We start from the raw sequence: 12,873 nt of genomic DNA, 5'->3' as shown, positions 1-12,873 counted from the left end.
CAGGGTGTTTGCTAATAATGAATCATCATAATGTGCCATTAAATCAGTTCTGGCTCATGGCAGCTCTTTTGAGTGTCTTCTAGGTACAGAATACACAGAAGTTTTTTACCATTCCCTTTTTCTGAGGGCATCCAGGAACTATGCAGGCTCCCCAAGGCTGCCTCTTCTGGGATGCAGAATGGGGAGCAGAACTCCCAGTCTCTGGCTCCACAGCCAGGTGCCTAACTCACTGAGCTATCCAGTCTGCTAAATAATGAATACAAGAATCTTATTTAGGAGGACCCACCACTTAGCCCTAAAGAACATTATTGTGTAGTTCCTCCATCTTCTTCCTCAAAATTGCAGCCCTGTTTACACATTACACACTTGAAATGGGGGGGGGGACAGGAGCATGCATATAGATCCGGCCTGTCTCCCTCACATCCTGCTTCTTCAGAACAATCACAGAAACCCCATAACCCCTTAGAAGCACTGCTTCGGGCCTCTGCTGTGAATGTACAAGCATCTGCTTGGCCTTTAGAAAGGTTGGAGACATGGATCTAAGTCTACGCTTTTTATGACAAGTACATATCCAGTAGAACTCACCAAAAGTCCATTCAGTTTTACCATATAAAAGGCATCTTGTGAATGGGCCACCTGTGGTTAGGTAAACATGAATATGTTCCTCTGCCCTCTCTCAGTACTACTATGAAGTGGAAATCATATGGGCGGAATGTGGACCCAGCCACCTATCATGTTATCAGTACAATATTAATAATCTGGGGTATGTATTCCTGAATCTGAGTAAAAAGAGGCTGAAAAATTCTTGCTGTATTGTGTTGAACAAGTCTTGAAATAATATTTCGCCTTTATTTCTTCTTCTTCTTTTCTTCCTTTCCTTCTTCGTATCCTAAAGGTATACTTTATAGTCAGAGAAAAATCACAGTATCCACAGCTTGTCTTCATTAGTTTTGTGACCCAGCTGGCTCCCACAACTCAAGCTGTTCAGAAGGTGAAAATGAAATGCACGTTTACAAGCTTCAGCTTGTTTTGTGGTCCATGACTAGCTCAAACTAACTCAGCTGTTGCATAAAACCTTTTACAGAGCCGTTATTCAGCAAGAGGAAGGGACATTGTGTGGAGTGCAAGCAAGCCAGTCTATTAGGAAGGTTGCTGGAACATGACCCCTGAAATGCTGTCTCCTGTGAGAGCCTAAAATTGGAATTGCTGCCTCAAAAATCAAATCTATTTTGGGCACTAGGATATACTCTATTCAACAGCATTGAGGCTCCCAACAAAATAAGAAGCAATAGTTTTATAGTAGATAAAGTGAACCATGTGAAAGATTGTGAATGCCAAGGAAAATGAGCTTGAAAAAATTATTTTTTTGGGTGGGGGAGCTAACAGTTACACAGTCCTGACCATTGGCTATTCTGGCTAACAGTCTGCAAGTTGTATTCCAAAAATGATAATTATTCCAAGCTATGAGGGTTCTACTTGTGATACTCCATGGGGCAAAGGAGGACAATGCCCAATCAAAATAGCTGTCTGTGTGACAAAGAAGCTACAGCTCCCTCTTCTTACAGTTACAGAGTTAGAAAAAGTGGGGAAAGGGCTTATTCTGGGGAACAAGATGGTCATGTTCCACTCAATTAAGGGAGTGACTTTCCTCAATGCAACCCTCTACATGTGAGACACATGTTATTTCCTACATATAGCCTGGTTCTGTAGTGAGTTTTTTTTTAATATGCAGGGATAAAACACACGTGTCTTTCTGTAAAATTCTGATGGCAGATGGAAGCTGCAAACTCATTTGCTCATCAAAGCATTATCAAATTCCCAGTGTGGTGTACTGCGTAGTGACGGACTAGGACTCTGGAGAACAGGGTTTGAATCCCCACTTTGCCATGGAAACTCACCAGGGATGTGAAACTGGTAAATCCAACCCATAAATATCTCATTTATCTTGAAAACCCTGTTAGGGTCACTGTAAATCGGTTCCAGCTTAATAGAACAGAACACAACACACTCATAAGAAATACCGGTATGTTGTTAGATATATTCCAGCATTCTCTTCCACAGCAGCCACTGAAAGTTGCCAACCCAAATGTGAGTGCAGTGGCCTGTTCCTGTTTATGTTTCCCAGGAACTCATATTGAGTGACCTCTGCTTCTGACTCTGGAGGAAGTATATAGCCAATGTCATTATTGATAGCCCTATCCCCCACCAGAATGAACAGATCCAGCAAAAAACCCATGGAAAGCAAAGGAAAAATTTCAATGAAATTTTCCAGTAGCTCAAGAAAGGCTATTACTTCTTGCTCTCCTAATCAGTGATATAAATCCCTCTTTATGCCATCCTTGCAAGCAAAGATGAGGAATAGCAACCTATTTCTCCTTGGTGGTACAGTAAAGGCACGAAATTTTCAGCTGCTTTCAAGAGTTCTCACAAGAGTGAGAACAAGGTTTTATGCAACAACAACAAAAGGAAAGGAAAGGATTATTTTTGTACAAATGTGTACAGTTCATGCAGTATGTGCACTTGTATGATTTGCCCCAGACTATGATGACTGTTGCTTTCTTTAACAGTCTGAAACAGGTGATTTGTTGGCCCATTTTCCCTAATGATCAACTAGTTCGTTGCTTGCTGTGTGCACATGGTTTGTGTTTTCCAAAGGGAAAGGATACTGGGGTCATTCCATGCAAATTACACAGACCTGGGATGGGGGAACTCCCAGGGTCTTGTTCTTGGCTAGAGGTGGGGAATTCGATGGGTCTTTCCATTAACTTTCTTTGTCAGGTTGAAACAGGCCTCAGTGTTGATAACAAGGAACTTAGCAGGTCTACGTACTTTCTACGCCTAGTCATAATGAAAACCCCTTTTTATTTTGATTATGAAAGATCTACAACTGGAAGCTCACATTTTAATCTAATAGGGAGGTGAGGAGCATGCGACAACCCCCCCCCTCCAACGTTGGACTACCATTCCCTCATCGTTGGTTGTACTGAATGTGATTGACAGGACTTGTAGTCACACCACATTGGGAAGACTTCAGCTCCCCACCCCTGTTGTAATACAATCTAAGACAAAGCTCAACATCCAGATACTATAAATGGTCATTCCTAGGGATGTGCAAAGTCAAACAATAAATGACAAAGTTTGGGAAAAGTTCTAAAACATGTTTAATGTTTGAGTGCTAATTAGTGAACTTTTGTTTCAGTTGGATGAGTGTGTCCTGCCTATGACTGTCTCTTGAAAAAAAAACATTTGAATATACAGTATAGCAGCAGTAATTAGAGCAAAATACTTGAGCTTACAAAGACATTGATACATTGTGTGTGTATAATTTTTTTTTTTGCAAAAACTTCAGATCTTTGCTTGGGAGTAGTTTTTTGCAGAAAGTAATTACTGTTTTTAAATTGCTAAAAAGACTGGTGCATGAATGTGAATACCATGCCATGCGGTCAATATGCATTAACTTAAATGCTCTTTTCTAAAACAGGCTACTTCTTGAGCATAAATTTATCATTACATCTTTAGATTTTGCATTTTACTACAGGAAGGAGTTCAGATTTGACTCTGTGGGTCAGATCACAGCTTAAGGTGAATGCGTATTGTCCTCTTCTTATAATGTTATCCCTGCAAGCAGGCAGATCTTTCCATGCTACGTGTGTGGCACATTAGGCAGACAAAGGAAGCCCCTCTCTCTCTCAACTGACCAATCACAGAACAAAAGCAGGGTGATTTGCCAAATATGGATTGATAAAAGTCCATGTTAGGAGAATCTTTTCCTCTTAAGGGAGGCCTGCTTCTAAGAGTGTCTTAACCATATCGTATAGTTGGGACCCAGTACAAACATAATAAACACAGTCACCAAAAACCAGTTAGTTATGCCTGTGGTCACAATGCAAATGGCATAATTTTTGGTGGCAAATTGCCACAATTTACAAAATTACTGTGGACATTATCTGTTGTGCCTTGAGTTACATTATTTGTTGGTGTACAACAAATAATGTGTCCGCTAACTTCATAACTTGTAGTAGTTCACCACCAAAAGTTGCTCCATTGGTATTATCCTAGGATAAAATGACAATATGATTTTGGCAATTGTTTCTACATCAGAAACTATTGGAGACAAAATGTCTTTTGTCTGTCTGGCCAATCCTTAGCATACTCATGAAAAGAGGGGAAAACATTACATCTGAATTTAAGCAACTTGTTCAAAAGATATTCTTACGAGCTGAATGTGAGGCACATCTAGGAGGGATAAGTTTTGAACAAATTATCTAATACCGGAACCCACTTACTGCTGTTTCTGCAATAACTGTAAGTAGCAGTTGGAACATTTTAAAAACTGTTGGCTCATGATGCATTACCATTGTATCCAGTACAGTCCACATTAAAATAAGGCCATATGGATGTCAGTTAACCAGCTGGGCATTTCAGTGCTTCCATCACCTCCATCCAGCTTTATCAACAGCAGGAAAAGACACATCTGATCTAAAGAAACAGAAAAAGGGGATGCTGGCTTGGAGCCAGATTGGGAATGGAAGAAAAGGAGGTTACCACCAATTTTCCCTTTCCATTCTAGCCCCTAGTGGTTTCATGATGTTTCAGAAGGAGGCCCCAGAAGATTTGTGAGAGATTTGTGAGGCTTAGGGCAGGGGAGGAGTTGCCAAAAAAAAGGCAAGCTACTCTCTTTATTGGCACAGCTGTTATGTGATAACAGTCCAGTCTGTAGTGACACCAAATTCAGTACAGATGGGAAACCAATAGCTCCTCAGAGGTGTTCAAGCTACAGGCACATCATCATTAACTAGTGGTCATTGTGGCTGAAGCTGATGAGAGCTGGAATCCAACAACATCTGGAGGACCAAAAGAATTAACTGTAACCTGCACTGTGGATATCAGGGACGTGACATTAAATCATGCAGACGTTGCCTCATGTCATCATCTTAACAGCAGAAACCATATATGTATGAAGGCAAGTCTAGAACAACAGTGAGATCTGTTTAATTGGGGATAGGAATTAACTCATTACAAATAAGTATTTGAAATTAATTCTTCTCAATAGTACATTGATAGTTGCATTATATTATGACTAACTTAAACAATCATAACATCACTCCTTTTATTGCATTAAGATGACTTCTGCATTTATATTTATATTTATAGGAGCACTCTCGCTAAATAAATCTCACATGGTGCAAATGGTAGCTCCTTAGGTGCATCCCTGCCACACAACTAGGACATATGAGTGGCACTTTGCCAATTAGTCAATTGACATGCAATAAATTAGATGTGCAACCAGGCATACGATTGGGATCTTGTTAGTTATAATTTGTCATTGTAACAATTTTCACTTTCTCCAGACTAAAATCTTAATAGGATTGTGGCCATAGTAGTCTTTACTTTGGTGATGCCCCACTTGTGAAACATTTGTATTATACATGCTTACCAGAGTATGCATGTATGTACGTGTGTATATACTGTAAGTATGTGTGTGTATATATCTACTTCACTTAACTAATAGATGCTTGAAAAATCCTTCCAATTCCTCAATCCTTACAAATCAGTCACTGACATGATCTTTGGCTCTTTTGTTATTTAGACATATCAAGGCAATTTGGTTTGTTTACTTAATTACTTATTTTATTTCCTTTTAATTGTTTTTATTTAAAGTTGTATTAAATCTTAGTTTCATCCTCACTATACTTTTCACAGTGCTCTTACAAAAAAAAAACCTATTTTTAACATTAAATGTTTAAATAAAGTCAGGTCTTTTATTAACAAATTTGTGTCTCTTTTATCTTCTAGAAAAGCAACAAGCCAATGAAAAAGATCTAAAGCTTTTGAAAAATATGAGATACAAAGATTTCAGATGTCACGTGTGAAGAATCCATGATAATCTGGAATGGAGTGGTTTTATATCTAGCATTACTTACTTGTGAGCAGTTCGTGTAAGCCAGAGAAGATGAATCACACAAATCTCACTACAGAAGACAGTGTGGCTGTCAGATCAAAGACAGTCACTGAAAACATGCTTATTGCCCTGACTTTATCTGTAATTACAACCCTAACGATGCTGCTGAACTCTTCCGTCATTTCTGCCATCTGTACAACGAAGAAGCTCCGTCAGCCAGCAAACTACTTAATATGCTCACTGGCTGTTACAGACTTACTTGTTGCAGTTTTGGTCATGCCACTGAGTATTACATACATAGTGATGGAAAAGTGGACTTTGGGATACTTTCTCTGTGAGGTATGGCTGAGCATTGACATGACTTGCTGCACATGCTCAATACTTCATCTTTGCGTCATTGCACTGGATAGATACTGGGCGATTACAAATGCCATTGAGTATGCCAGGAAAAGAACCCCAAAGAGAGCTGGCGTTATGATTGGCACTGTGTGGACAATATCCACCTTCATCTCAATGCCTCCTTTGTTTTGGAGAAACCACAGCGGTAACACCAACACCAGTGAATGTCAGATTCAACATAATCATGTGATCTATACCATTTACTCCACATTTGGAGCATTTTATATACCTCTGACCCTCATACTGATTGTCTATTACCGAATTTATCATGCTGCAAAGAGTCTTTATCAAAAGCGTGGGTCGAGCCGACATCTCAGCAGCCGGAGTACTGACAGTCAAAATTCGTTTGCCAGTTGTAAATTTACACAAACTTTCTGCGTGTCAGATTTCTCCACATCTGACCCAACCACAGAATTTGACAGAATGCACTCTTCTGTGAGAAGCCCTACCTTTGACAACGACTTGGATTTTGTTGGAGACCGACAGCAGATTTCCAGTGTCCGAGAACGCAAGGCAGCACGCATTCTTGGCCTTATTTTAAGTGCGTTCATTCTGTCTTGGCTGCCCTTTTTTATTAAGGAGCTCATTGTGGGCCTTGGGATTAGCACTGTGTCTTCAGAAGTGGCTCATTTTTTGACATGGCTCGGTTATGTGAATTCATTGATCAATCCTCTGTTGTACACTAGTTTTAATGAAGATTTTAAACTTGCCTTTAAAAAGCTTGTAAAGTGTTGGGAACACTCTTAAAACAATTCTGGCCAGTTGCCATGTGACTTACTGGCCTTAAATATGAGAAATAACTGACTGAACCTAATAGCCTGTTCGGGTTCTTTTATTTTTAGGTTGAGAGTGGCCCATAAAAGGGGTTTGTTTTGCTTGTCTTTCAGCTTCATTACTCTTTACCCTGTAAATCTGTCATGCTGTTTTCTACCTCTTTGTATCATGAATATATGAGTTTCTACACCAGGAGTTTCAAATACATTTTATTACACAGGTTCGTTCTTTCCCTCCCTCTCCCTCCTTTTTTTTAAATGCAGCACATAAGACAGTGTATTTAGGCCACTTGTAATATAGACATCCACCTATGTTAGTAACAACCTGCCACTTCCCCCTTCCTACCTGATTCTCAAGCATAAAATGTATACAAAAACTTGGTGCTGGATCAGACAAAAAGCCTCTGCAATCCAGGATTCTATTCCACACAGTGGCCAACCAGTTGTCTACTGAAAACCTTAAAGCAGAACATCAACACAACAATATCTGCATACTTGTGTTCCCCAGCAAATGGCATTCCAAGGCATTCTGCTTCTGCTTCCAAAGGTAGTGTAGCCACCCTATCTAGGGGCCACTGGCAGCCTTGATCTCCACTACTGTACTTGGTTGGTTCTTTCCTTCTAAAGATGTAAACCTTCACTCATTTTGTTCTTGCAAGTAACTACATGTTTTGCAAAAACTGCATGTTTCATATAACCAGCAGTAACTTTTTTTTATTGTGGGTTATCTAAAAACGGATGTGAAACCACCTTTTTCACACGTCCTTCTTGAATGTGAATCCTGGCATTAAAGCAGAGTATGGCACAGTGCCAAGAGAAACACCACCAGCGCTAGGAGGCTTCTCGCCTCCTACTGACATCACTGGGGTCAGAGCAGTCTCACCTGCTTGCCACACCGGGGTGGGGGGGGGGGAGGAAAGAGCTGCTAGCCAGTGCTGAAGTGGCAGGAAGCCTCCACAGCACTGGCCAGGAAGCAACGGCCTTCTTGCCTTAGTGGCAACTCTAGAGGCTGTGTTTCTTTGCCATATGACAAAACCCAACCCAAGTACCAGCAGTAGCTGGAAATCCTCCTAGCACTGGGTAGCCTGGACAGTTTTTAAATGGGGCCAGTGTGCACTTTTTAAAACCACACCAGGCTTGCATCATTGGAAACGATCAAAGTCGCTAGACTCTTGCTATAGGTGTCGTTGTGACCAATTAGTATTGTGTGCCTTTTTCAAAGAAGTGATTTTTTTGTATGTGCACAAAAGCCAGGATTTTTACACAAACTATAAGGAAAAGATATACAAAATACAAGGTGTTTATACAAAATGCAAGGTTTTGTGCAAGAAAAAACATATGGGGATGCTAGTGCTGCCAGTGGCAATGAATTCAAGACAGGCTAGTGTTTTCATCTTCATTCAGTAGAGGTGAAGAGAAAAAAACTAGATACTCATTCTGACATACTGGGTTGAGGTGCTTCCTCGGCTCTGTCCAGGAATTGCACCCCACCTCACCCCCTGCACGCACATGCGCGCGCACACACACACACATCTCTCTGTTCCACAGGGTTTGCATCTTGAAGTTACTCCTGCCCACTTCAAAAGCTTTCCATTATAAATGTTGATTTGGACCCATAGCTGTGTGTGTGTGAGAGAGATAAGGAAGACTGCATGAATCTCTGTTGGGAGTTTTATTTCTATTGTGTATAAATATATATTTGGATTCTTTACTGAAAATTTTAAAAGAAACCAAAGCAACAGGGCTAGTATTTTGTTCAGTGTTTATGTAAAAGTAGAGGTGAAGCTATGAATGCTACTGCAGTCATCCTATGAGCTGTGGGACACAATTGGGAAGGCACACAACCAGCACCTCATCAGATTGCTTCTGCAGCAAGCAATCCCCAAGTGCATAAATATTGAACAGGATATTGGCCCAAGTCATGGCGGCTACAAAACAGATATTTAAAGCTCTTGGAACAGAGTAGTCACATTTCCCCATGAGCAATTATGAGTGGATGCATGATATGAAAAGACAAAGAATGATCCTTAATGATTATGAGATATACTACTGCAGGTTCAGGAATGGTGCTAATTGTTCTTTACAGCTGCTCTTACATCTGTGCTGAAAAGCTTCACCAAGTGCTAAGTAAAATATAATATTCTGTGACAACATAATCTTTGATCTCTCCCTCTCTGCTTCATTGCGCTTCCATTCAAAATGCAATTAGCATCAAGCCTAAGGCTGTACATAATTAAAACTCAGAATATGATTATTTTTGCCAGATGGCTTGAGATTACCTGACTAAAAAAATAGGTAAAGACAAAGGCATGCTTTTCTAAAAAGCATGCCAACATCCACTATTAGCATGCTTTTTAGAAAAACGTGCCTTTGTCTTTACTTAATTTTTTTTATTTAATCAAAGCTAACTTAAATGTCGTGAATTTCAAGTTAATGTGATTAAATCTGAATCCTTCCCAGACATTGGAAAAGTTACTCGTTTATTAACCATTCACAGAATCAGAATCCACCAGCCAATACAGCTAATCTGGTCAGGAGATTCTGGGAACCATCGTCTTTAAAAAAAACTTGCTCAAACAAAACCAATATACAGTTTGCCTGTAATGAGTTAGAGGCCAACCTTGCTGATGTTTGCCTGCACACGTTACTGTACCTGTGAAGCATTTAGCCTTGCCAAAGGATTTGACAGGCCAAGTCTGAAAAAGCTCCACACTGCCCACCGCTGCTCCCTAGGCAAAGTAAGTAAAGTAGTAGGAGTGGAATTGTGGCCTTTCGCTATCTAGCTGGATAAGTCTAGTGGCATTTTGTCAGCCTACACTTGGTTTTGGAGAACACATCATTTATTGCAGAATGGGATCGATCGATTACCTTCAGGTGTAGAGCTTTTTAGTTCTCTCCATAGAGTTATCCCAGGAGATTGTGATGGCTGAGAGTAATTGCATCACTTCCTTATTCTCTACAGACGCTGGCTAGCAGCTGAATCACTTCACAGTACAGATGTCAGAAAAATGTTTTCCAGCAAGCCTGAGGAAGTGGACCAGTTTAAGAAGCCCAGAACAGGTGTGATGACGTATACACGCGTGTCCTCTTAAAAAGCATTAAAGCTGAGAGCTCAAGAGGAACAGCTCTCCAGCATCTGCTACCTGATCAGTTGCCTTATTCTAACAAACAGCAGAGTCAAAAAGAGGGCAGAGGTCCATGACTTTTAATCACAACAGCAAAGAAGTGGGGTGAACTGTATCATGCCCCTGGATTTGCAGAGCTATGCTCAGTGATCTGGCCATTTCCTGCTCTGTCTTCCAATGGTAAAGGAGGGGTAAGAGTTAAGAGCCTCTAAACCTGTAAGCAGTCTGTTTTTCACAATTTCCAAATAAAGTGTTCTCCAAATTCGAAAGTGTACCTGCCCTCCATGAGTAGCCCAAGCTGTCAACTAAATTTCACCCTTCTATTGCAGCAGCAGAGACCACACCATCACCCAAAGCTAGAGCACAGGACACAGCTCTGTAGGCCCAGAGGAGTCAGCAGTCCCCTCCCCTTTGCAGCACTAGTTCTAACTGTATGGCCATGGCAAGGGTCCCCTTTGCTTAATGGCACAAGCCCAGCCAGGAAGAAACTGCACTGCTAAGGCTTACAAGCCCCCACCCACCCATTTCAGTAGCAGCACTTGCAGGGGTGGCCACTCTTCTCCCCATCATCACCATCACAATGGCTTTCCTCATTTGCTGGAAGCTAGGAGGAAGTTGTGCCAGTTGCTCACGCATGACCCTTGCTTTCGGAGGAGGCGAATGCCACTCTTCCCATCTCCATTGTGGCATCAGCACCAGGTAACTGCCCTCCAGGTAGAGAGTGGAAGGGAATATTCCATGTGTGCAAAAGAAGCAGCAGGAATGGCAGTTCTCTCCCAGCATTGTGGCAAGCAGCAGGAGGTCACATCCTTCCATTCCCCAGAGGCTGGGAGAAAGGTAATACAGGGCCAGAAGTTCCTCAGTGCCTAGTCTTGCATTTGGGAGTATCTTGGCTCCAGAGAACCGTGATGAGCAGGACGTCAGAGTAGAAGGACGCCTTCCAGGGCTGTCAGAAGAGCACATGGTGCTGCCTTCAGGAATTGGCCTTCTGAGGCAGCAGCACGACTTTCCCCAATTGTAGTGGCAGCCCTGCTGTCCTCCTTACAATGACAACCTTTCTGTAGCAGCATTCCTTCTCCTTCCCCTCTCTCAAAGACATAACGGATCTATTCTCCTCTGTGATCCACTGTCTTCTCTCCCCAGACATCTCAGATAAAGCAGGAGCTGGAGGCCTTGTTGATCCGTGAATGAAAAGTTAGCATTTAAGCCAATGCGATGCAGGTTTATCTGGAAGTAAATCCAGACTGAGTGCAGTAGGACCTACTCCATAATGTGTATGCTTGTAACTGTAGCCCTCAGAATATTAATAGTGTTAGTGACTTGTTCTAGAGCAGACATCCTCAGTCTGAAACCTTCCAGATTGGACAAGGAGGGGGTCTCTTTCTCCTCTTATTTTGCACTTCTTTCCCTATTGCATGCTCTTCTTTGATTATATCCTACAGATATAGATAGGAATATTGAGATACAGGGTGATAACTTCTGCATAGAGTCCCTAGGTCAAGGAAGCAATTCTGGAAATGGCCAAACTAAACAACACTTTCAGCTAACCAGACAAAAACTTAGGCTGTAGATATTCAGGACAATGACAACGGCTGAAATCCTGATGTTTAGCATAATCCAAGTCTTAACTTTTGGTCCATTCCTCCTAAGTTAAAAAAAAAAAGTATCCTTGTCATGATTCTTGAGAGTACATATGCACTCTGATTTGGTGCACATGTACACACATCCCTGAGAATCATGGCAAGAGCACTTTGTTTACCATGGAGGAACAGATTGAAAGTTATGATTTGGCTTATGCTAATCAATAGGATTTAGACCAAGAAGGCTTAACATGAATTTGCTTTCTGCTTACATGACTCAGTAAGGTACCAGTTATATCCTTTATACATATTAGGAAACTACAATAGAACATTTAAATGAAATGTACAAAACAAATAAAAAAGTACAACCAGGAAAAAAACGTAAAGCTGAAGAAGGATACAGAATCGCTTGTTCATGGCTCCCCTTACAGTCAAACAGACCACACTGCAGCTCACTAGTGCTATACTCAGTTCCTACAGTACAAGGCTGCCATGAACAGAATGCCAATTTATGTACCTAGGCAATAGAATGTCATATAAACATAGTAGAAGATTCTGTCTAGGATCCTTTGCCTGACCTTCTTCCATGAAAAAAAGAGCATACATTGTATGAATATTCCGTTCCCATATGATAGCCATGCGGACCTAACAGACTAATGCCAGTACTGTACATTCTGGCCTACAAACCCTCTATTTACAGCTTTGCTCATGAATTGCAAAGTTTAAAAGATGCAGTGAAAAGCAAGGAAAAGTAGAAAGTTCAAATACCATGTAAGGCAGATTCTGAAGTAGTCTGAGATGATGAAAAAGGACAAGGAGCTGGAATTTGTTGACTGGCTGCTTCACATACACACACACTCAAGAAGAGTTCTGCACCCTCCGGTGTGTGCAATGTCCTTTGAATACTGCAGTTAGTTTTAGAATGGTAGGATCTGTCTTTCTTCCTCCTTTAGGGTTTCCTTCTTCCTTTTGCCACGTGCATTGCTTGAGTAGGAGGCCTATGTCTGCTGATAAGCCAAAGCAAACCTACTGACTCTACATCAACAGAGTCCTCCCCACCCCACCGCACCCCACCCCACTGACCTGACCTCCAG

General features: G+C 41.3%; 1 protein-coding gene across 2 annotated transcripts in view; it reads left to right on the top strand.

The window, feature by feature from the left end:
• Positions 1–12,159, top strand: part of HTR1E (5-hydroxytryptamine receptor 1E) — a 48,939-nt gene extending 36,780 nt beyond the window's left edge. For both annotated transcript variants that reach the window (XM_020792892.3, XM_072998994.2), the window contains one exon: positions 5,797–12,159. In XM_020792892.3, coding sequence (XP_020648551.3) covers positions 5,954–7,048 — 1,095 coding nt within the window. In that variant the 5' untranslated portion in view covers positions 5,797–5,953 and the 3' untranslated portion in view covers positions 7,049–12,159. The remainder of the gene's footprint in view (positions 1–5,796) is intronic.
• Positions 12,160–12,873: the final 714 nt, after the last annotated feature.

The sequence above is a fragment of the Pogona vitticeps genome, chromosome 1 (assembly GCF_051106095.1).
Source record: "Pogona vitticeps strain Pit_001003342236 chromosome 1, PviZW2.1, whole genome shotgun sequence".
Classification (NCBI taxonomy): Eukaryota; Metazoa; Chordata; class Lepidosauria; order Squamata; family Agamidae; genus Pogona; species Pogona vitticeps.
The sequence above is the reverse complement of the archived record's forward strand: the minus strand, read 5'-3'. Positions and strand labels throughout refer to the sequence as shown.